The 24,721-nt window shown below is 41.2% G+C and overlaps 1 protein-coding gene and 1 pseudogene across 1 annotated transcript; both read left to right on the forward strand.

Moving 5' to 3' along the window:
- Positions 1 to 972: 972 nt before the first annotated feature.
- Positions 973 to 24,285, forward strand: LOC142210387 (uncharacterized). The gene is made up of 13 exons (XM_075279489.1): positions 973 to 1,050; positions 1,180 to 1,359; positions 1,441 to 1,564; positions 1,648 to 1,720; positions 6,006 to 6,045; positions 8,799 to 8,924; positions 9,125 to 9,304; positions 9,386 to 9,509; positions 9,593 to 9,684; positions 9,854 to 9,956; positions 11,045 to 11,826; positions 15,694 to 15,698; positions 23,464 to 24,285. Exons 1-13 carry the CDS (start codon positions 973 to 975, stop codon positions 24,245 to 24,247), a joined length of 2,691 nt encoding a protein of 896 aa, XP_075135590.1. The 3' UTR covers positions 24,248 to 24,285.
- Positions 2,083 to 3,365, forward strand: LOC142209090 (uncharacterized; annotated as a pseudogene).
- Positions 24,286 to 24,721: the final 436 nt, after the last annotated feature.

Below are 24,721 nucleotides of genomic sequence, written 5' to 3' on the forward strand. Positions count from 1 at the left end.
AAACTAGATTTTCTGGCACCTCTTCACTTCCCTTCTTTATCTCTCTTTGTTTTAGTCCAGTTTCACACCAACCGAGTCTTAGTCTTGGAAACAGATTCCTAATAACTATAATGTCAGTGGTCCTTCTCCCTGCATAGTGTACAGGCTGTATATCACACGTGGACCAAGTCCAAAGTCTGGCTTGTTCTTGATATGAGCGTCTCGGCCTCTTTTGATGCATCCCATAATTGTATTTGCCTTGGCAGCAGCTGCCTGGCACTGGTCACTAAAGGTAAGCTTACTGTCCACCAAAATCCCCAAGTCTTTTGCATTGTCAGTCTTACCCCCTAATTTAATATCAAATACATAATCATAGATTTTATTTCTTTGAACAAAATGCATAACCTTAGATTAGTCTACAGTAAACTTCATTTGCCAAGTCTCCGCCCATGCTTCCATCTTCTCTGTAATATTCTTCAATCCACCTCTGTTGAGATTACTTTACAGAGTTTAGTGTCACCTGCAAATATGGACACGTGCTCTGTAAACCCCTCTAATATGGACCCCTGTGGTACCCCATTGGTAACTGTGACTTCCCCTCCAATATTGGCCCTTGTGGTATGAAACTGGTAACTGTGACCCAGTCTGAGTTTTTCCCATTAACAAGAGCTCTTTGGTTCCTATCACTGAGCCAGTTGTGAAGCCAAAGTTCCAACATTCTCATTTTATATACCATTCTATTATGTGATACAGTATCAAAAACTGTTGAAAATTCCAGATATTTCACATCTACAGCATAACCCATTTCCAGTCTAGAACTGACCTTCTAGAACCTCTTCATATCATTTTAAGTAATTGTATATTTTTACATGAAATTCTGTATGATTTTCTTATTTCATTTCTTATTTATACCATCTGATCTCCATTTAGGCTCTTACAGAATAGGATCTGACCTGTAGATGTCTCCAATATAAGAGAGTTTGACCCTCACGGATGGATAGAGACAGCGACAAGATGGCAGAAAGGATATTACATCTCACCCTGGAGATCCTGCACCAGCTTACTGGAGAGGTGAGAGATTCTGATGATGTCACATGACATCATTCTTATCTATAGTAATAACAGATGATATGACTGGAGAGGTGAGGGACTCTGGGAATGGATGGAGTGATATTTATTAATGTGTCTCTCCATAAACAGGATTACACAGTAGTGAAGAAGACCTCTAGTGGGCGCTGTCAGGCTCCTGTATCTGAAGGATGGGGGAGAACCCTGAGCCCAATCCCGGGGCCTCCACCTCACTCCCTGATACAGGAGGAGATCAATGGACAGAAGATCCTAGAACTCACCAACAAGATGATTGAGCTGCTGACTGGAGAGGTGACACTGCTGGGAATGCTGGGACATTATACAGGAGCGCTATGAAGGGATCTGCTGATGACTGTATCATTGTGTTGTCAGGTTCCTATAAGGTGTCAGGATGTCACTGTCTATTTCTCCATGGAGGAGTGGGAGTATTTAGAAGGACACAAAGATGTGTACAAGGAGGTGATGATGGAGGATCAGCAGCCCCTCACATCAGCAGGTAATAGACATGACTAAATACACACGGCCTCTCATTATCTGTATGGAAAGAATGAATTCAGTCCCTGTATGTGTTTCCTCCAGTTCCATCCAGTAAGAGAACATCACCGGAGAGATGTCCCAGTCCTCTTCTACCACAGGATTGTAAGAACATTCTGTATTTTTCACCTTCCAATATATGTTTTATGTTCTATTGTGAATATAAAAGGGTTATATGTGATCATTGCATTCCTATTTTCTTTACATATTACACAACTTTTTTTTTAGAATTTGGGTTGCATAACATGGATAACAAATGATTACCATTGTAATATTCATGTAGGAATATTTCATGTCCATAAGAGCTATTTCATCTTCCACTGCCAGTTCTGAAAGCAGAACACATTTCCCTAATTTCAGGACTTGGGAACCATTACTTATATTAGACCCTAGTGGTCATACACAGCCTGATGCGCCTCCCACTGGTTATTCTGCTGTGTTGACATGATAGGGAACAATTTGACATAGTCGTGATTTGATATGACGTTATGTGAAATTATTCTATTTACAAACTTCTATACTTTTTATGTAGCTTGAGCCTTGTATTCTTTATGATTTTTTTTTATATAAAAATGTTAAAAATAATGAAAATCAGTTTTCTTCTCGGCAGATGATTGTACCAGGAGCTCAGAGGAACATCTCATATCTTCAGATTATAAAGCAGATGATGGCGGTATCACACAAGATACATATGAAGAACATGCCATTATCCCAGATATACCATCAGCCCTTCACAGCAAAGATCCATCATCTGATCCTTCTATACAGGTCCGATCTTCTGATCCATCACTGACTAAGGAGCAAAATAAAAGCCGCAGAAGGAATGCTAAACATCAAACAACTCACAGAAGGAAGAAGTCATACTCCTGTTCAGAATGTGGGAAAAGTTTTTACCAGAAATATGATTTGATTACACATCAGAGAATTCACACAGGAGAGAGGCCATTTTCATGTCCAGAATGTGGGAAATGTTTTGTTCAAAAATCTAATCTTGTTATGCATCAGAAAATTCACACAGGGGAGAAACCATTTTCATGTACAGAATGTGGCAAATGTTTTGGCCACAAATCATCTCTTGTTTCACATCAGAGACTCCACACGGGAGAGAAGCCATATTCATGCGAGATTTGTGGAAAAAGTTTTAGCCGGAAATCGAATCTTGTTATGCATCAGAAAATTCATACAGATAAGAAGCCGTTTTCATGTTCAGAATGTGGAAAATGTTTCAGTAATAAACCATATCTTCTTAAACATCTCAGAATCCACACAGGGGTAAAGCCTTTTTCATGTACAGAATGTGACAAATGTTTTGGCTACAAGACATCTCTTATGATACATCAGAGACTTCACACGGGAGAGAAGCCATTTTTATGTTCAGGATGTGGGAAATCAGATCTCAATCATGAGAGCGTTCACGCGATGTAGAGGCCGTTTTCTCGAAATCATCTCTTTACACATCAGAGAATTCACATGGGAGAGAAGCCATATTCATGTTTAAATGCATTAGTTATAAACCTGAACTTGTTATACATTGGAGAATCCACAAAAAATCCAGAGAACCCACCAATATATCAACCCTGTCAATATGTCACAATAATATATGTACCCGCATCTCAGAAAGTGTTACCCATTGTTAATAGATAGTTGGTTTTTTTTTTTAAATGTATTTCCTTGTGCTTCGTCCTAACTTTCTTTATTACACCATAGATCTGAATTTGTTACGACAGTTTCTACCTGTTGGTGATGGTGGTGAAAAATCATGCAATACTATGGACACTCTTATATTTCAGTATTCTGAATTTGTAATGACTGCTTCAACAGGGCCTACTAGCTCTTTGTACATGACAGTCCCTTAGGCAATTGTTTGGTCCCAAACTGCCATAAAAATCCATTTCCATCCCTAAATCATGTAAACGGGTGGGGGGCAATGTGATGAGACTGAGTCCTTTCCTTTTCACTAACCAATGAGTTGCTGCAGTCAATGCTTAGTGGTTAAATGGCTGAGATCTGAGTTAAAAAGTCATTGTAGTTCCAGTTTTTGTTTGTAAATGAAAAGCTCAGATGAATATACGAAACTTTGTAATATACCTTCCGAAGCCCTTTGAGGAGGCCACTAAATGCGTCAGCAAAGACAACTTTAGCATCAGTGATAGTTACATAGCTACATAGTAAATAAGGTTGGATGAAGACACCAGTCCATCAAGTCCAACCTATAACCCTACAATCCCCTACAGTATTGATCCAGAGGAAGGCAAAAAAAAAACCATGAGGCTCATGCCCCCATTTCAGGGGAACAATCCTTTCCAAATCCAATCTGGCAATGAGAATAAAACCCTGGATCTACTTGTGAACTTGTGATATCCTTTTTCCAAAAAGCTATTTCTTTACTTACAAGTAGTCCTTACAAGTCAACAAAAGGGGCTAATTTTTCTATAAAACCATGGCTTTTTGCATCTGTTTTTCCTTACATCACTGTCACTTTGAATTTTCTTCTGCAGTGTTTGCAGTAGAGAGCTAGAAGTGGGTTAGGTAGAGTCCTAGAAGCCTTGACAGTTTCATAAGGATAGTAGGAATTAAAGATTTTTAGGGAGGGAACCTTGTGTTGCTGTTGGGACTAAGGCTGCAGTCACTCTAGCGTTCAGTGACCATTCAAGGACTTGTCCCCCATTCTGCTTAAAATATGTTTTCAGATGGAAAGCCTTCAGGCAATAATGGGGTCCACAGCTTTCTGCTGGTAACCGGTTTTTAAGCGGACTCGAAAAACGTGTGAGCCTAGCATAAGAGGAAACAAATTAACAGCATAATCAATGCTTCCCTTACATCCCACCGGCAGTGCAAATATGGGGATTTGACAAGCAGGACCCGTAATTCTGTCTCTGAGCTGCTTGGGCAGTTCCTTTGACCTCATGATTCTCATTTGCTCTGACTTGCACTGTGAGCTGTGAGGTCTTATGTAGACAGGTGTGTGCTTTCCTAATCAAGTCCAATCAGTTTAATTAAACACAACTGGACTCCAATGAAGGAGCAGAACCATCTCAAGGAGGATCAGAAGGAAATGGACAGCATGTGAGTTACATATGAGTGTCACAGCAAAGGCTCTGAATACTTATGACCATGTGATATTTCAGTTTTTATTTTTTAATAAATTTGAAAAAATATCTACATGTCTGGTTTTTATCTGTCAAGATGGGGCTCTGAGTGTATTAATGAGAAGTAAAATGAACTTTTTTGATTTTAGCAAATGGCTGCAATGAAACAAAAAGGGAAAAATTTAAAGGGGTCTGAATACTTTCCGTACCCACTGTATTCTGGGGAAGCGCAGAAAAATCTATGTGATACCCAGACCAAATCATTTCTAAGACGCAAGGGTCTAAAATTTTTCTTTCCTTAGTATCGTGAGAAAAAAAGAGGCGACTGTCTACAGGAAATTAGAGAAGGTATTTGACCATCAAAACTCAGGTTTTTTGGATTTCCCATCATCTCTGGGATTCCATTGAGCAGGATTTTTGTGTATGCCCTTGGTACGGGCCTAGTACTGGATTGCTGAAGTCTCTGAGGTAATCAATGTCTCCTCCATTGCCTACCACATCCACAAAACAACTGTAAACACAACAAAAACAACAAACACATCCTGTACAGTTCTTGGCCAAATAGTTTCATATGAAAGGCTGCAAATAATGTTCTATAGTTAGGTTCTTAGGAGCCCTGACAGTGTTATACACTATGTTAAATAGATACAATGTTGGCCAAAAGTATTACCACCCCTGCAATTCTGTCACATAATACTCAGTTTCTTTCAGAAAATGATTGCAATCACAAATTCTTTGGTATTATTATCTTCATTTAATTTGTCTTCAATGGAAAACGACAAAAAAAATTGTCAAAAAGCCAAATTGGATATAATTCAACACCAAACATAAAAAAGTGGGTGGACAAAAGTATTGGCACTGTTTGAAAAATCATGTGATGCTTCTCTAATTTGTGTAATTAACAGCACCTGTTACTTACCTGAGGCACCCAACAGGTGGTGGCAATAACTAAATCACACTTGCAGCCAGTTGAAATGGATTAAAGTTGACTCAACCTCTGTCCTGTGTCCTTGTGTGACCACATTGAGCATGGAGAAAAGAAAGAAGACCAAAGAACTGTCTGAGGACTTGAGAAGCAAAATTGTGAGGAAGCATGAGCAATCTCAAGGCTACAAGTCCATCTCCAAAGACCTGAATGTTCCTGTGTCTACCGTGCGCAGTGTCATGAAGAAGTGTAAAGCCCATGGCACTGTGGCTAACCTCCCTAGATGTGGACGCAAAAGAAAGATTGACAAGAGATTTCAAGGCAAGATTGTGCGGATGGCGGATAAAGAACCTCGACCAACATCCAAACAAGTTCAAGCTGCCCTGCAGTCCGAGGGTACAACAGTGTCACCCCGTACTATCCGTCAGCGTCTGAATGAGAAGGGACTGTATGGTAGGAGACCCAGGAAGACCCCACTTCTTACCCAGAGACATAAAAAAGCCAGGCTGGAGTTTGCCAAAACTTACCTGAGAAAGCCAAAATTGTTTTGGAAGAATGTTCTCTGGTCAGATGAGACAAAAGTAGGAAAAGGCATCAACATAGAGTTTACAGGGAAAAAAAGAGGCCTTCAAAGAAAAGAAGACGCCCCCTACAGTCAGACATGGCGGAGGGTCCCTGATGTTTTGGGGTTGCTTTGCTGCCTCTGGCACTGGACTGCTTGACCGTGTGCATGGCATTATGAAGTCTGAAGACGACCAACACATTGTGCAGCATAATGTAGGGCCCAGTGTGAGAAAGCTGGGTCTCCTCAGAGGTCAGGGGTCTTCCAGCAGGACAATGACCCAAAACACACTTCAGGTCAGCACTAGAAAATGGTGGTGAGAGAAAGCCCTGGAGACTTGTAAAGTGGCAGCAATGAGTCCAGCCCTGAATCCCATAGAACACCTGTGGGGGAGGGGGAGAGATCTCTTGGTGGCAGTTTGGAGAAGGCCCCCTTCACATCTCAGGGGGGACCTGGAACAGTTTGCCAAAGAAGAATGGTCTAAGATTCCAGCAGAGCATTGTAAGAAACTCATTGCTGGTTACCGGAAGCGGTTGTGCGCAGTTATTGTGTCTAAAGGTTGTGCTACCAAGTATTAGGCTGAGGGGGCCAATACTTCTGTCCGGACCATTTTTGGAGTTTTGTGTAAAATGATCAATGATTTGACTTTTTTCATTCTTTTTTGTGTTTTTTCATTGCAAGCAAAATAAATGAAGATATTAATACCAAAGAGTTTGTGCTTGCAATCATTTTCTGGAAGACACTGAGTATTATCTGACAGAATTGCAGGGGGGGCAATACTTTTGGCCATGACTGTAGGTTCCTAGGAGCCCTGACAGTGTCATACACTATGTTTTATAGATAGGTTCCTAGGAGCCCTGACAGTGTCATACACTATGTTTTATAGATACGTTCCTAGAGTATAAGTAGTATGGAGGTGTCTGACTATCCTCACATGATAGAGCCAAAGTCCCTATCACTAACCGCCCAGAGTCTGACTCCTCCTACACATGTGACTGATCACATGATCATGACATCACTAAAGGTCCTGTAGCCAAGACATTATATACAGGAGGAGGTATGTGTATTTGTAGTATACAAGTAGAGGTATATCACACACACATTTATATATATATATATATATATATGTGTGTGTATAGTCTCCGTCACTGTCTGTCAGGATTACTGGCCACATGTACCATTAACCCCTTCATTACCACCTCTCTGGCTCGGGGTGGCTTCTCGGCCAGTGTTCACACCAGGAGGGCGGGGCTGATAATAATAATTGGTGATTCAGGGATTTCTCTCTCCCTGATTGGTCAGGCTGTGTGTCAGTCTTCCAGCCTGGCCAATCAGAAGTGTTAGGGGCTGAGAGGACATGCCAGGACATTGCAGGCTCATATCCGGGAGCTGTTCCGTCTGCTGGAGTAAGTGGTGTGCAGGGGATGATGGGGAGACATGGCTGCTGTGTGGATTGTGCGGGGAGGGAGGGGGATGCTGCTGCAGATTCTTTATCATGGCTGAGCTGGGTACAGATCAGGGGATAAGATGCTGTTTTTTTATCCCCGACCACCTGTGCCATTCACTTGGTCTATGATAGTGGAAAGCAGTACTTTTCTCTATATATTTTTTGTGCTGAAACTACACAGATCCCATTATAGTCTATGGGGTCTGTGGGTTTCCTTAGTTGACTGCTTTTTTATGTGGATAGGTTTCCATTTCGGGGTCCCCAAGCGGACTTCCCAAAGGGAAACCTGAACTCAAATGTGAAAGCGAGCCTAACTAAGACTTGGTCTTGTAAATATAGTCCATTTTTGAGCTAGTCCGTGCACTATGCCAGGAGACAGACTCCTAATGGTATAGTAATCTATGCTGCTAGAAGTCCCTGGCTCTCCCCTATGTGCTGTCCCATAGTGATTATAGCTTGGAACAGAATATAGGAGAGAGACAGGGACTCCTAGCAGGATGGGGAACTATAAGCTTAGTGGTCCTTCTCCCCGCAAAGTGTAAAGGCAGTATATCAGGCTCACACATGGACCAAGTTTCAAGTCTGTCTTGTTCTTGTCATGAGCGTCTCGGCCTCTTTTGATGCATCCCATAATTATATTTGCCTTGGCAGCAGCTGCCTGGCACTGGTCACTAAAGGTAAGCTTACTGTCCACCAAACTGGACTGTCAGAGATTAGTGTCATCTGCAAATATGGACACCATGCTATGTAAACCCTCTACAAGGTCATTAATAAATGTATTAAACAGGAAAGGACCCAATATTGACCCCTGTGGTACCCCACTGGTGACTGTCCCCCCCCCCTCGCAATATTGACCCCTGTGGTAACTGTTACGCAGTCTGAGTTTTTTCCCATTAACAAGAGCCCTTTGGTTCCTATCACTGAGCCAGCTGTGAAGCCAAATCCATATGTTTTACCCCCAATTACAACATTCTCATTTTATACACCATTCTCTTATGTGATACAATATCAAAATTCCAGATACTTCACATCTACAGCATAACCCATTTACAGGCTAGAACCTCTTCATATCATTTTAAGTAATTGTATATTTTTACATGGGATTCTGTATGATTTTCTTATTTCATTTCTTATTTATACCATCTTATTTCCATTTAGGCTCTTACAGAATAGGATCTGATCTGTAGACGTCTCCAATATAAGAGAGTTTGGTCCATCAAGATGGATAGAGACAGCGACAAGATGGCAGAAAGGATATTACATCTCACCCTAGAGATCCTGCACCAGCTTACTGGAGAGGTGAGAGATTCTGATGATGTCACATTACATCATTCTTATCTATAGTAATAACAGATGATATGACTGGAGAGGTGAGAGATTCTGATGATGTCACATTACATCATTCTTATCTATAGTAATAACAGATGATATGACTGGAGAGGTGAGGGACTCTGGGAATGGATGGAGTGATATTTATTAATGTGTCTCTCCATAAACAGGATTACACAGTAGTGAAGAAGACCTCTAGTGGGCGCCGTCAGGCTCCTGTGCCTAAACGAAGAAGGAGAACCCTGAGCCCAATCCCGGGGCCTCCACCTCACTCCCTGATACAGGAGGAGATCAATAGACAGAAGATCCTAGAACTCACCAACAAGATGATTGAGCTGCTGACTGGAGAGGTGACACTGCTGGGAATGCTGGGACATTATACAGGAGCGCTATGAAGGGATCTGCTGATGACTGTATCATTGTGTTGTCAGGTTCCTATAAGGTGTCAGGATGTCACTGTCTATTTCTCCATGGAGGAGTGGGAGTATATAGAAGGACACAAAGATGTGTACAAGGAGGTGATGATGGAGGATCAGCAGCCCCTCACATCAGCAGGTAATAGACATGACTAAATACACACAGCCTCTCATTATCTGTATGGAAAGAATGAATTCAGTCCCTGTATGTGTTTCCGCCAGTTCCATCCAGTAAGAGAACATCACCGGAGAGATGTCCCAGTCCTCTTCTACCACAGGACTGTAAGGAAGAAAATGTCCTCCAGGATGATCAGGTAGATGACAACATGGTGGATTTATCCAGGAGACCTGCAGCTATTTGGTCAGATACCTCCTGCTGTCACTTTTGGTGGTCATGATAATGAATGATCTTTTCTTCTCCTATAAAACATCCCACGTGACTTCTCCATCCGTCTGGTGACTTTTACAATATTTGTTTCACAGCTTTTGTATCCGGGTGAAGATCTGAACAATATTAATGTTCCGGAGACATCTGTGAGGGGAGATGAGGAGAGTAAGGAGGACATTCCTACAGGTGACCGCCCAGGTGAGTAGTCACCACTAAATAAATCAGAAAGGAGTAAGGCTGAATTAAGACAAGTTTGGGCTAGAAAATTAGGCCTGAGTGACGACTGATTTCTTAGACTGACAAGGATTCGACTGAACTTACAACATGTTATGGCTTTATGATGCTGTAAGTTCAGGTCAGTCCGGGAAATACACGAAATGTCTGAAGTTGTGTCTCAGTTCAACCTCATAGATTCTACTTATTCACTGGCTTCAACAATATTTGTATTGAATCATTAAGCTGTAGACTAGGAGTGATAACACACTGTGCATTTATAATATGGATATAAAGATCCAGCTGAAATATTCCTATATGGACGGGGATTATTTCTTTCTCATCTGCTGTCAGTCATGGTGATCGAAAATATCGAAATCCTTTTTCATATGACATCTTCGGAAAAAGAGAAACAAATTTCTGTGCAGAAATGTTTTTTTATGTTGCTTGAGTTAGGTGATCCACCAAGGAACCAATGCCTTGTGGAGGACACTTCTGTATATTATTTTTCAGACCTTCACTGCAAGTGCCCCCATTTTGGTGAAGCAGCTACAATTAGATGTAAGGATAGAGAGGGATTTGTTGGTTTTGGTGCTTTTTTATGCAGCTGTGGCTAAAAAAATTAGGAGCAGAATAAAACGTGAGGAATTGTATAAAGGTCTTCTCCTATTTCTGTATCCATTCTTAGCTTCATCTGAATGCACCTTATATTTTCTCCAAAGCCATGAGCACTTCATACACGACCATGCTGCCCCTACCCTATGTCCTGTATGATAAAGTACATGTAGTCAGTGGAGGCAACACGGTGGCTCAGTGGTTAGCACTGCAGACTTGCAGCGCTGGAGTCCTGGGTTCGAATCCTGCCAGGAATAACATCTGTAAGGAGTTTGTATGCTTTCCCCGTGTTTGCGTGGATTTCCTCCCATTCTACAAAGACATACTGATAACTGTCAGATAATAAGCGATACTTGTTATATCCCTTTTAATTTGTACGCACATTTTTATATAAAACTCTTATAGAATTTTCAGATTATATTAATGAAAAATAATAAAATCAGTTTTCTACTTGGCAGATGACCGTACCAGGAGCTCAGAGGAACATCTCATATTGTCAGCTTATAAAGCAGATGATGGCGGTATCACACAAGATACATATGAAGAACATGTCATTACCCCAGATATACCCTCAGCCCTTCACAGCAAAGATCCATCATCTGATCCTTCTAAACAGGTCCGATCTTGTTTGGAAGATAAAAGCCACAGACGGATCGTAAAACAAAGAATTCACACAGGGGAGAAGCCATTTTCATGCCCAGAATGCCAAGAAAGTTATAGGTATAAATCAGAACTTGATAGACATCAGAGAATTCACACAGGGGATAAGCCGTTCTCATGTTCCCACTGTGCGAAACATTATAGCTCTAAATCAGCCCTTGTTAGACATCAGAGAACTCACACAGGTGAGACACCACATTCATGTTCAGAATGTGGCAAATGTTTTACCCAGAAATCATATCTTGTTAGACATCAGAGAACTCATACAGGTGAGACACCATATTCATGTTCAGAATGTGGCAAATGTTTTACCCAGAAATCAGCTCTTGTTATACATCACAAAATTCACACCGGGGAGAAGCCATATTCATGTTCAGAATGTGGGACAAAGCATAGCTCTAAATCAAATCTTGTTAAACATCAGAGAACTCACACAGGGGAAAAGCCATATTCATGTTCAGAATGTGGGAAATGTTTTACCAACAAATCACATCTTGATAAACATCAGAGAACTCACACAGGGGAGAAGCCTTTTTCATGCACTGAATGTGGGAAATGTTTTAGTCAGAAATCAGATCTTGTTATACATCTGAGAATTCACACAGGAGAGAAGCCATTTTCATGCACTGAATGTGGGAAGCGTTATAACATTAAAAAGGCTCTTGATAGACATAAGAGAAGTCACACAGGAGAGAAGCCATATTCATGTTCAGACTGTGGGAAATGTTATACCCAGAGGTCAGATCTTGTTCGACACCAGAGAATTCACAAAGGGGAGTGTTAAATATTATGAAAATTACAATATTCTCTAGCACACTGAGAGTAGTATAGGCACAGACACAGATATGTCAGCAAATGAAAAGCAATTACAGATACAAGAAACGAAACTGAAATTAAAATTCCATTGCCACATATGATGTAAAGATCCATGTGAGCAGAAACTCAGAAATTTTTGAAAGCCATGAAGAGAAGTTTGTTTTATCTACTGAACAGAAAAATCAATTGTTTAGACTATGGCTTCCTATTGATTTTACAGAACGTTTGTTTGCAAAAATGTGTTATGATAATGAGTCAAATGAATGGTTAAAAGACAGTGATGTGGAGAGATTAAAGAAACGAATGTGGTGCACTAGAGGTGACAGCGTGCCAACACCAGACATACTGAATGAGATCAAAATAGGAAGAAAGGAAAGCACATATGTATTCATGTCTAAATTGGAGAGGACTTACAAAACTGTCATTGAGAACGTGAAATCTTCATCTATGGTGAAAAGTTTTGTTAAAAAATTCAGATTTCTGAATGCAGTCACCCGTGCCAGTGCCTCAGATAAGAAGACTTTATTTGTATCTGCTAGCTTATTGGACATGGCCAGAACACATGAAAGATGAATGGCAAAAGGAAACCGAATATGTCCAAATCAAAGGGGAAAGCCTATTAAAAGACATCTGTCAAATCAGGTTATAGTGCCCCCTATTTATAGGAAAAATAGTCATGAAATTTACCAAAACCGGAGGAAATTACATGTAGTTTACAAGGCTTATATTATGCAAAATCCACAAAATAAAGTTCCATCATCTATTGATATAGTCAAAAGAAAGTATCTGAGAATGTACCAGTTGTCTCCAAAATGTAACCAAGTGGAATCTGAACTGCCTTATATTATTAGGAAGAAAGAGAGCTTGGAATTCTCTAACGACCTGGTGGAGTTATTATGGGATGTGATTGACAGGAAGGTCAGGGGTCGAATTTAAAAGTATCTCTGAAGGAATGACTGTCTATTGAGTTTTTACTTACATACTATTTGGCTATATAAAGAGAAATCCCTTTTATATGAGAAGTCCAATGATCAGGTATAATCCACATGATTATGTGATGATGTTTATAAATAATCCTAATTATGCTATTGCGAATAATACTATGGATCATCAGCATATTATTATATTATATTTTAACCCCTTAAGGACGCAGGGTACTTTGGGCCTTAAGGCTCAGACCCTGTTTTTCAAATATGACGTCTTTTACTTTATGTGAGGATAGCTTCATAATGCATTTACCTATCCAGGTGATTCCAAGATTGTTTTTTCGTGACACATTGTAGTTTATGTTGGTGGTAAATTTTGGTCATTTTACTTTGCGTTTGTTTGTTAAAAAAAGGGCAATATACTGAAAATTTCATAAAGTTATCAATTTTGAAAGTTTCTGTTATTCTCGTGAAAACACAGACAGTCATAACACACAAAATTCTTCCTAATTAACATTTCCTATATGTCTACTTTATATTGGCATTGTTTCTTCAATGTCTTTTTACTTTCCTAGGAAGTTAGAAGGCTTATAACTTTAGTAGCAAATGGTCAGATTTTCAAGAAAATGTAAAGATTTTGTATTCTAGGGACCTATTTAGTTGTGAAGTGACTTTAAGGGGTCTCTATAATAGAAAAGACCCATAAATGACCCCATTTTTGAAACGGTAGTCTTCAAACTATTCCAAATTGTATATACAGTAGGAACTTTATTAACCCTTTAGGTGTTCCACAGGAATTAATGCAAAATGAAGGTGAAATTTCCAAATGTCACTTTTTTATGCACATTTTCCATTTCAAACCACATTTTTCTGTAACAAAGAAGGGGTTAACAGCAAAACATACCATAATATTGATTTCTCTGATTCTGCAGTTTGTAGAAATATTCCATACATTCCCTTCTGTGCAACGTGACTCAATATGTGTCCTCAAAATCAAAGAGCACCTTTAGGGATTTCGGGCAGCAATTTCATTAGGATGATTTTTAGACACCATATTGCATTTACAGATCCCTAGAAGAACCACAATAGTGGGAAACCTCCAAAAGTGACCCCATTTTGGAAACTGCACCCCTCAAAGAATTTATCAGGGGGTGTAGTGAGTATTAGTATCCCAGACGTGAATGCACAGCGGATGGTGAAGAGGTAATATGTAAGCGGTGCGGAGGACATTGGGAGCACCAAATTCCCTATTATGTCGCAGTAGCTCCTATGATTGGGGGGGGGGGGGGTCACTTTGGGGGTCTCTTCTATTGTATTTTCTCTTGTAAGCTGCAAAACTGGTCTGTACCCTGACATACGGTCGCACCGCTTATATATTCCCCTTCTGATGCATTAGGCGATTTGGGTTTTTTTTTGTCTTCACATTATTCAAGCTATATTTTTTTATTTTTGTGGTGACGTGAGTGCTTGTATTTTTCCGGGATATGATGCATTTTGTAATGACACCATTTTTGGGTGCCTTTAACTTATTGACTATTTTTTATTAACTCTTTTTTTGCTGGATAAAAAAAAATAAATCAATTCTGGCATTGCATTTTACTTTTTAAATGTTTTTCCACCCGGCGTACAGCATAAGAATCATGTGAACTGTATTCTGCGGGTCGGTACGGTTACGGCGATACCTCATTTTTAGGTTTTTTTTATGTGTTAGTAATTTTGCCGAACAAAAAACCATTTGGGGACATAAATCAATGATTTTTGCATCGCCATCTTCTGAGATGTGTAAAATTTTTATTTTTCGATTGACAGAGTTGGTTGAGGGCTTATTTTTTGCGGGACAACCCGTGCTTTTCATCGATACTATTTTGGTGTACATACGACTTTTTGATCACTTTTTATAGCATATTTTTTAACGTGAGATTGCAAAAAAATCATTATTTTCGGCGTTTTTTTTCCTTTTTTTTTTTTTTTTCACGTTTACCATATAGGTGAAATAATGTTTTAGTCTTATGGTACAGGTTGTTACGGACGCGTCAATACCAAATATGCATTGTTTTTATTATTTTTTAGGTATTTTTTTTTATTTAACTCATTTGATATAGAAAAAGGGAATTTTGGGGCTTTATTAATTTATTTATTTATTTCACACACTTTATTAATTTTTTTTTACACTTTTTTCACATTTTTTATTTCTCCTATTAGTGTACTTGAACCAGCAATACTCTGATTGCTGGTCCAGTACTATAGCCTGCAATACACATGTATTGCAGACTATAGAGGAAGTGAATCTATGCAGACGCATAGATTCACTTCCTGCAGCATGGCACGACAGCAAGGTCCAAGCAGGTAAGCAGAGGTCCTAGCAGCCCGGGGTCACTAACCAGACCCTGGGCTACATAAAATTCATCAGGGCACCCCCCAATCTTGCCGCAGGGGGTGCCCAGGGGGGTCCACATGTACCGCAACTCTCTCGATGTGTCCGCTGCATCGGGAGGGTTAATACCGCCGATCGGAGCGGAGCTCCGACCGGCAATTCACTGGGGCAGCTCGTCCAGGCCCTCGGCTGTGTAATGCAGCCGAGTGCCGGGTGTAATGGCGCAGGCACAGCTTCTGTGCCCGCGCCATTACTGGTCAGTAATAGTACTGACCTGAGCGCGAACGTGACAGGTGGTCAAGGTAATTACAGAAGGAAACCCCCACTACAGTCCACGTCTTGGTGAAACATATGGACTTTGTTGTTATATCAATATCTTCATAATATGAACTTTAATGGACAATGTTATAATATCTGCACAACATGGAGGAGATTTATAAACTAAAGGACATTTGTGGTAAGCCTTCTATTATGATGGAAGATGACCAGACGATGAAGTTTAGATAGTATATCAAATTGTTTTATCTTTAATCACAGTTTACCATAACATTTATTAATGACACAATTTATTGCAAATTGATTAAATTATTATTATGTGAGCAATTAATGAAAATTAAGTTCCAGTATTCAGCAAAGAAGAAAGAAGATATAATCTAATTGTATGAATATTATCGTATGATATGTATCTTGAGAGTTCAAACAGATATTTCACTCTCAAAAGGGGGAAATGTTAAATATTATGAAAATTACAATATTCTCTAGCACACTAAGAGTGAATACTCTACTGACATCATACTCCTATATTCTGGGAACGTGGGTGCGGTTAGAGTACGCCATTTTAGAAATCTCCTTACATAGCAGCAAGATGGAAGGTAACTATAAATGAGTGAGAAATACACACGTCTGGGTCTTTGGGAAGACCAGGGTGGGTGGTCCTGGCAGGTGGTCATTCATGGAGGACGTCGTGACCAGCACAAGTCCATCAACCAGATGACAAGCATGAATCTAGCTGTAACTACAGGATATCCAGATGAAGAAATCGAACTTCTCTGAAGATGTAAGCTATTGAGACATTGACTGATATTTCTGTTATTTTGGACATTTTCCCTGTTCCTGTGTTTTCCTTCAAGACTTTGATTAAACTCCACATGTTTCATAGCAAGCTGACTCCTCCTACCATGATAAGGCCTCACAACACGTGGTCACAAGTTTCACCGTAATACAGAATATTTTACAGGGAGAAGCCCTTTTTTATGTTCCGAATGTGGGAAATGTTATACTCAGAAATCAAATCTTGTTAAACATCAAAGAATTCATGTAGGAGAGTAGCCTTCTCACATAAAAGAGTCCAAGAATACATACAATAGACAGGTACGATTCGGGCTGGGGTCACAGTTTCAGAAGAAAAATGGCAAAAACCCAATGGACACTTGGTGGACCCAAATGGCGAAGAGACCAGCACTAGTGTGAACCTACACTCAGTTGCATTGTGGCTATATTATGGAAGTGTCTCACAGCAGCAAATAATGACCTATGAAGTTGCTAGGATCATAAGGCCTTCTGTCAGGGTGTACAAATGGGTGTAACTAAAGACTTGTGGGGCCTGGTGATCTCGGACCCTCATGCAACGTCTCATGGCCATCAACCACTGTTGTCATTAAAAGTTAAATTTTCTGCTTTCTGACAGTGGAAGGATGTGTACCATAAATCGTAGAAGTGTGAGTATAATACAGCCATCTGAATTGATCCTTACATTCAAAGTAATATCACATGTCGGCTTTCCCGATCTGTGCCCCGGGTAAAGAGCTATCGGTCCCAATACTGTAGTGCTTTACAGTCAGAAGGGCGTTTCTGACAGTGTCAGGAACGTCCTTCTCCACAGCAGCGCCTATTGTGCTGTACAGTGTGAGAGGGGAGGAACGCCCCCTCCCTCTGCTCACAGTGCTCGTCCATAGACGAGTATTATCAGGAGGGGAGGGGGGCGTTCCTCCCCGCTCACACTGTGCAGCGCGATAGGCGCTGCTGTGGAGAAGGACGTACCTGGCTCACTGTCAGAAATGCCCTTCTGACTGTAAAGAGCTACGGTACCGGGACCAATAGCTCTTTACCCGGGGTACAGATTGGGAAAGCCGATAGTGTGCTGAATTCAGCGCACTGTCAGCTTTCCAGCAGTATATAGAACTGCCTGTGCCCAATCTGATGAAAGGTCCTCTTTAAAGAAAGGAAAACCCAACCACAGATGAGGCATGATCAAATTACTGTATTTTAGATTGTCTAAGTTTATACCAACTATTAGTTGGCTTAGTTTGAGACAGAATTTTACTCCAAAATGTCTGCACTTTTTGTTACATGTTAAGCCATACCGCCTTGATTGCTAAGACATTACCAATTGTCTATCAAGTCAGAAAAAAATGATCTCATACTAGATGTAAGAAAGTGTCCCAAATGTGTCACATTGTACTACAAAGTCTCGGCAACACAGTGGCTCAGTGGCTAGCCTTGCAGCGCTGGAGTCCTGGGTTCGAATCCTGCCAGGAACAACATCTGCAAGGAGTATGTATGTTCTCCCCATGATTGCGGGAATTTCCTCCCATTCTACAAAGACATACTGATAGGAGGGAAAAAAAATGCACATTGTGATCGCTATATGGGGCTCATAATCTACATTATATATATATATATATATATATATATATATATATATATATATATATACTATAAAGTGTAACCGGAACTACACTGTGAAACGGTAAAATGAAATGGTTGGGATAGACTCTTATGAGCATGAAGACGGGTTATCTGAGATATCTGGGGAGAGAGGCCGAATGGAGAGACTTGTACACTGAGGCCAATCTGACATAAAAAGTGTCCTCGAGTAACCTTAAAGGGGTATTCCAACGTCGCATACTCACCAGTCTTCGTTACTGTAAATTCTTCTTTCTTCCGGCTTTGTTGCGTCATTGGTGGGCGGGGTCACATATGCAAAGCCAAGAGGCGAGATGCCGCTGGCCCTGCGTGCGCGCTCATAGACCAGTCTAGCCTTCACAATGCGAATACAGACCCGACATCCGCCTCTCTCTAATACAGCAGATGCCGGGTCTGTATTTGCATTGTGAAGGCTAGACTGGTCTATGAGCGTGCACGCAGGGCCAGCGGCATCTCGCCTCTTGGCTTTGCATATGTGAATACAGACCCGGCATCCGCTGTAATAGAGAGGCGGATTGCCGGGGAGTGTAGACGCCGGCACAGATGCCTGCAACATCGCTATGCTCCAGCCCTGCATGAAGCCAGCAGTTGGAGAAGTGATGCTGTTATTCCGCTCCTCCGCTAGGTCAGATCTAGAGACCATTTGGTGGACATTGATATGCAATGGGCTATAGGTGATGGATGCATCCAGTGCAACGTGCAGCTGACATGTAGCAAATGTCATTACAAAAATCTACAATGCCAGAATAAAAAAATGGTCAAAAAGTTCTAAGAGCTGCCAAAATAGTACTAATAGAAACTGCAGCTGACCATGCAAAACACCCAAGTCTGCACCCAGTTCTGTGGATGGAAATATAAAAAGTTATGGATGTCACAATAGGATGATCTAAATCGGGGTGGTGGGAAAGCAAAAAGTACCAGGAGAACATCTCTGACAACTTCTGGATATAAAGAAACAGCTTCTTGCACAGTTAGTTGCCCAGAGTATAATAATTTCACTTTCGGTTCTATCCGAACTTGTTCGATCCAAAATGAATCGGGTATCCGAGACGGCTAAAACGAAACGGATCTTGAGAGGATCACACGTCTCTAGACCTTAGCCAACAAGCCGGCTCCATGTGATGTCGCTTCTAACTGAGACACAGGATTCCACTATTACCTCAGCGCTGAGGGACGAGTTTTTTGTTTCATGTTTTGTTAAGCTCATAGCTCCGCCCTTTTTAACATTCCCATCACTAATCATCTGGAGCCTGACTCCTCCCACATGTGACTGATCACATGATCATGACATCATCAAAGGTCCTTCATCTCCTCTGCCATCGCAACCTGGAGTTTGACTCCTCCCACACGTGACTGATCACATGATCATGACTTCACCAAAGGTCCTTTAGTCAAGACATTATATACAACTGTACGGGAGGAGGTATGTGTATATATAGTATACAAGTAGAGTTATATCACACATATATATATATATATATATATATATATATATATATATATACATCTTTTCCTATCAGTATGTCTTTGTAGAATGGGAGGAAATCCATGCAAACATGGGGAGAACATACAAACTCCTTACAGATGTTGTTCCTGGTGGGATTCGAACCCAGGACTCCAGCGCTGCAAGGCTACAGTGCTAACCACTGAGCCGCCATGTTACCCAGTCTGAGTTTTTCCCATTAACAAGAGCCCTTTGGTTCCTATCACTGAGCCGGCTGTGAAGCCAAATCCATATGTTTTACCCCCAATTACAACATTCTCATTTTATATACCAGTCTCTTATGTGATACAATATCAAAAGCCTTTGAAAATTCTGATACCTCACATCTACAGCATAACCCATTTACAGTCTAGAACTTCTTCATATTTTAATTAATTGTATATTTTTTACATGGGATTCTGTATGATTTTCTTATTTCATTTCTTATTTATACCATCTTATTCCCATTTAGGCTCTTACAGAATAGGATCTGACCTGTAGATGTCTCCAATATAAGAGAGTTTGGTCCATCAAGCATGGATAGAGACAGCGACAAGATGGCAGAAAGTATATTACATCTCACCCTAGAGATCCTGCACCAGCTTACTGGAGAGGTGAGAGATTCTGATGATGTCACATTACATCATTCTTATCTATAGTAATAACAGATGATATGACTGGAGAGGTGAGGGACTCTGGGAATGGATGGAGTGAGATTTATTAATGTGTCTCTCCATAAACAGGATTACACAGTAGTGAAGAAGACCTCTAGTGGGCGCTGTCAGGCTCCTGTATCGATCAATGGACAGAAGATCCTAGAACTCACCAACAAGATGATTGAGCTGCTGACTGGAGAGGTGACACTGCTGGGAATGCTGGGACATTATACAGGAGCACTATGAAGGGATCTGGTGATGACTGTATCATTGTGTTGTCAGGTTCCTATAAGGTGTCAGGATGTCACTGTCTATTTCTCCATGGAGGAGTGGGAGTATTTAGAAGGACACAAAGATGTGTACAAGGAGGTGATGATGGAGGATCAGCAGCCCCTCACATCAGCAGGTAATAGACATGACTAAATACACACGGCCTCTCATTATCTGTATGGAAAGAATGAATTCAGTCCCTGTATGTGTTTCCTCCAGTTCCATCCAGTAAGAGAACATCACCGGAGAGATGTCCCAGTCCTCTTCTACCACAGGACTGTAAGGAAGAAAATGTCCTCCAGGATGATCAGGTAGATGACAACATGGTGGATTTATCCAGGAGACCTGCAGCTATTTGGTCAGATAACTCCTGCTGTCACTTTTGGTGGTCATGATAATGAATGATCTTTTCTTCTCCTATAAAACATCCCACATGACTTCTCCATCCGTCTGGTGACTTTACAATATTTGTTTCACAGCTTTTGTATCTGGGTGGAGATCTGAACATTATTAAGGTTCCAGAGACATTTGTGAGGGGTGATGAGGAGAGTAAGGAGGACATTCCTACAGGTGACCGCCCAGGTGAGTAGTGACCACTAAATAAATCAGACAGGAGTAAGGCTGAATCAAGATTAGTTTGGGCTGGAAAATTAGGCCTGAGTGACGACTGATTTCTTAGACTGACAAGGATTCGACTGAACTTACAACATGTTATGGCTTTATGATGCTGTAAGTTCAGGTCAGTCCAGGAAATACATGAAATGTCTGAAGTTGTGTCTCAGTTCAACCTCATAGATTCTATTTATTCACTGGCTTCAACAATATTTGTATTGAATCATTAAGCTGTAGACTAGGAGTGATAACACACTGTGCATTTATAATATGGATATAAAGCACCAGCTGAAATATTCCTATATGGACGAGGCTCATTTCTTCCTCATCTGCTGTCAGTCATGATCAATGTTCCCTCTAAGCCCTGGAAGCTGCTGAGCGGAACAGCTAGTGAGCTGGGCAAGGCTCCGTCAATGATGGGCGACCTGATGGCCAAACAGTACCACCAGTAGTAAAGAAGAAAACGCTAATCTAGTGTATAGATAGTATAATGATCCTTCCTTAGTCACCTCCTCCCCCACACACAGATTGGTGCTGAGGAAAGTGACGGGCCGACCCGGCATTCAGGGCTCAGAAGGACCAACAGCAATATGGCGGGTGCCATATTAAACAACCGTTGGTTGCTGCCTGTCCTCCTGAGTGAATACCTCCCAACTCTTGAAAAGTCGAAAGAGGGACAAAATGTGCGGCGCGCTGTGTGCGCTGCTGCAAGTTTAGCTCCGCCTACTTTTATGTTGACCCCGCCCATTCTCATTCATTTTTCATGTGCTCCCACACAGTATAATCCTCCTAAAGTCACCCGTAAATTATATGTCCCCCCTCCATCTCTCCCACAGTTTCATATACACCCTTCATCTGCCCACAGTTTCATGTCCCCTCCATCTCTGCCCCCAGTTTCATGTCCCCTCCATCTCTGCCCCCAGATTCATATCCCCCCATCTCTGCCCCCAGATTCATGTCCCCACCTCTGCCCCCAGATTCATGTCCCCCCCCCATCTCTGCCCCCAGATTCATGTCCCCTCCATCTCTGCCCCAGATTCATGTCCCCTCCATCTCTGCCCCCAGATTCATGTCCCCTCCATCTCTGCCCCCAGATTCATGTCCCCTCCATCTCTGCCCCCAGATTCATGTCCCCTCCATCTCTGCCCCCAGATTCATGTCCCCTCCATCTCTGCCCCCAGATTCATGTCCCCTCCATCTCTGCCCCCAGATTCATGTCTCCACATCTCTGCCCCCAGATTCATGTCCCTCCATCTCTGCCCCCAGTGTCATGCCGTCCCCTCCTTCATCTGCCCCCAGTTTCACGTTCCACCTCAGTGTACACATTAAACTTACCTTCTCCTCGCTCCCCCGCCACTTTCTCCGCGCCTCTCTCTCGCACACAGTTGTAGGCGCGATGTGATGTCATCACATCGCGTCTACACAGCGACTAGCGGCAAAGCAAGGAGCTGAGCTGTGACAGACAGACTTGCTTTAGTCGCGTCTGTATTCCTCCGGACGCAGATCTGAGTTGATTGTGCGGGCATTAATTCTGGCTGAGCGGGGCGGCTGCAATAGGTGAACGGCCACTCACGCGCGCACGTTATTGGGAACAGTGGTCATGATGATCGAAAATATTGAAATCCTTTTTTATATGACATCTTTGGAAAAAGAGAAACAAATTTCTGTGCAGAAATGTTTTTTTTATGTTGCTTGAGTTAGGTGATCCAACAAGGAACCAATGCCTTGTGGAGGACACTTCTGTATATTATTTTTCAGACCTTCACTGCAAGTGCCCCCATTTTGGTGAAGCAGCTACAATTAGATGTAAGGATAGAGAGGGATTTGTTGGTTTTGGTGCTTTTTTTATGCAACTTTGGCTAAAAAAATTTGTAGCAGAATAAAACGGGAGGAATTGTATAAAGGTCTTCTCCTATTTCTGTAATGATTCTTAGATTTGTATATAATAATCTTATAGAATTTTCAGATTATATTAATCAAAAATAAAATCAGTTTTCTTCTTGGCAGATGACTGTACCAGGAGCTCAGAGGGACATCTCATATTTTCAGATTATAAAGTAGATGATGGTGATATCACACAAGATACATATGAAGAACATGCCATTATCCCAGCTGTACCCTCAGCTCTTCACAGCCACGATCCATTATCTGATTCTTCTATACAAATCCTATCTTGTTTGGACGATAACAGCCACAGATGGATCGTACAACAAAGAATTCACACAGGGGAGAAGCCATTTTCATGCACGGAATGCCGGGAAAGTTATAGGTATAAATCAGAACTTGATAGACATCAGAGAATTCACACAGGGGATAAGCTATTCTCCTGTTCTTACTGTGGGAAACATTATAGCTTTAAATCAGCCCTTGTTAGACATCAGAGAACTCATACAGGTGAGACACCATATTCATGTTCAGAATGTGGCAAATGTTTTACCCAGAAATCAGCTCTTGTTATACATCACAGAATTCACACCGGGGAGAAGCCATATTCATGTTCAGAATGTGGGAAAAACCATATCTCTAAATCAAAGCTTGTTAGACATCAGAGAACTCACACAGGGGAAAAGCCATATTCATGCTCAGAATGTGGGAAAAACCATATCTCTAAATCAAAGCTTGTTAGACATCAGAGAATTCACACAGGGGAGAAGCCATATTCATGTTCAGAATGTGGAAAATGTTTTAGTCAGAAATCAGATCTTGTTATACATCTGAGAATTCACACAGGGGAGAAACCATTTTCATGCACTGAATGTGGGAAGCGTTATAACATTAAAAAGGCTCTTGATAGACATCAGAGAATTCACACAGGAGAGAAGCCATATTCATGTTCAGAATGTGGAAAATGTTTTACCCGTAAATTCGATATTGTTGTACATCAGAGAAGTCACTCAGGGCAAAAGCCATTTTCATGTTCAGACTGTGGGAAATGTTATAACCAGAAGTCAGATCTTGTTCGGCACCAGAGCAGTCACACAGGAGAGAAGCCATACTCATGTTCACAATGTGAGAAATGTTATAGCGTTAAATCAGATCTTGTTAGACATCAGAGAACGCACACAGGAGAGAAGCCCTTTTTATGTTTAGAATGTGGAAAATGTTATACTCAGAAATCAAATCTTGTTAAACATCAAAGAATTCATGTAGGAGAGTAGCCTTTTAACATAAAATAGTCAGGTACAATTCGGGCTGGGGTCACATCTGCGTCGGAGGACTTTTCTTTCTCCCAGTTTCAGTATAAAAATGGCAGAAACCCAATGGACACTTGGTGGACCCAAATGACGGAGAACCCAGCACTAGTGTGAACCTACACTCAGTTGGATTGTGGCTATATTATGGAAGTGTTTCACAGCAGCAAATAATGACCTATGAAGCTACTAGGATCATAAGGCCTTCTGTCAGGGTGTACAAATGGGTGTAACTAAAGACTTGTGGGCCCTAGTAACAAAGCTGATCTTGGGCCCTCATGCAACATCTCATGGCCATCAACCACTGTTGACATTAAAAGTTTAATTTTCTGCTTTCTAACAGTGGATGGATGTGTACCATAAATCGTAGAAGTGTGAGTATAATACAGCCATCTAAATTGGTCCTTACAGCCAAAGTAATATCACACGTCATACAACAGA

The sequence above is a fragment of the Leptodactylus fuscus genome, chromosome 6 (assembly GCF_031893055.1).
Source record: "Leptodactylus fuscus isolate aLepFus1 chromosome 6, aLepFus1.hap2, whole genome shotgun sequence".
Taxonomy (NCBI): Eukaryota; Metazoa; Chordata; class Amphibia; order Anura; family Leptodactylidae; genus Leptodactylus; species Leptodactylus fuscus.

Bases quoted from the DNA above. Each gene is read 5' to 3' on its own strand.
- LOC142210387 (XM_075279489.1), top strand. From the start codon at position 973: ATGGATAGAGACAGCGACAAGATGGCAGAAAGGATATTACATCTCACC. The intron at 1,360-1,440 runs GTGACACTGCTG...TTGTGTTGTCAG, and splicing joins TTGAGCTGCTGACTGGAGAG to GTTCCTATAAGGTGTCAGGA. The intron at 1,565-1,647 runs GTAATAGACATG...TGTTTCCTCCAG, and splicing joins GCAGCCCCTCACATCAGCAG to TTCCATCCAGTAAGAGAACA.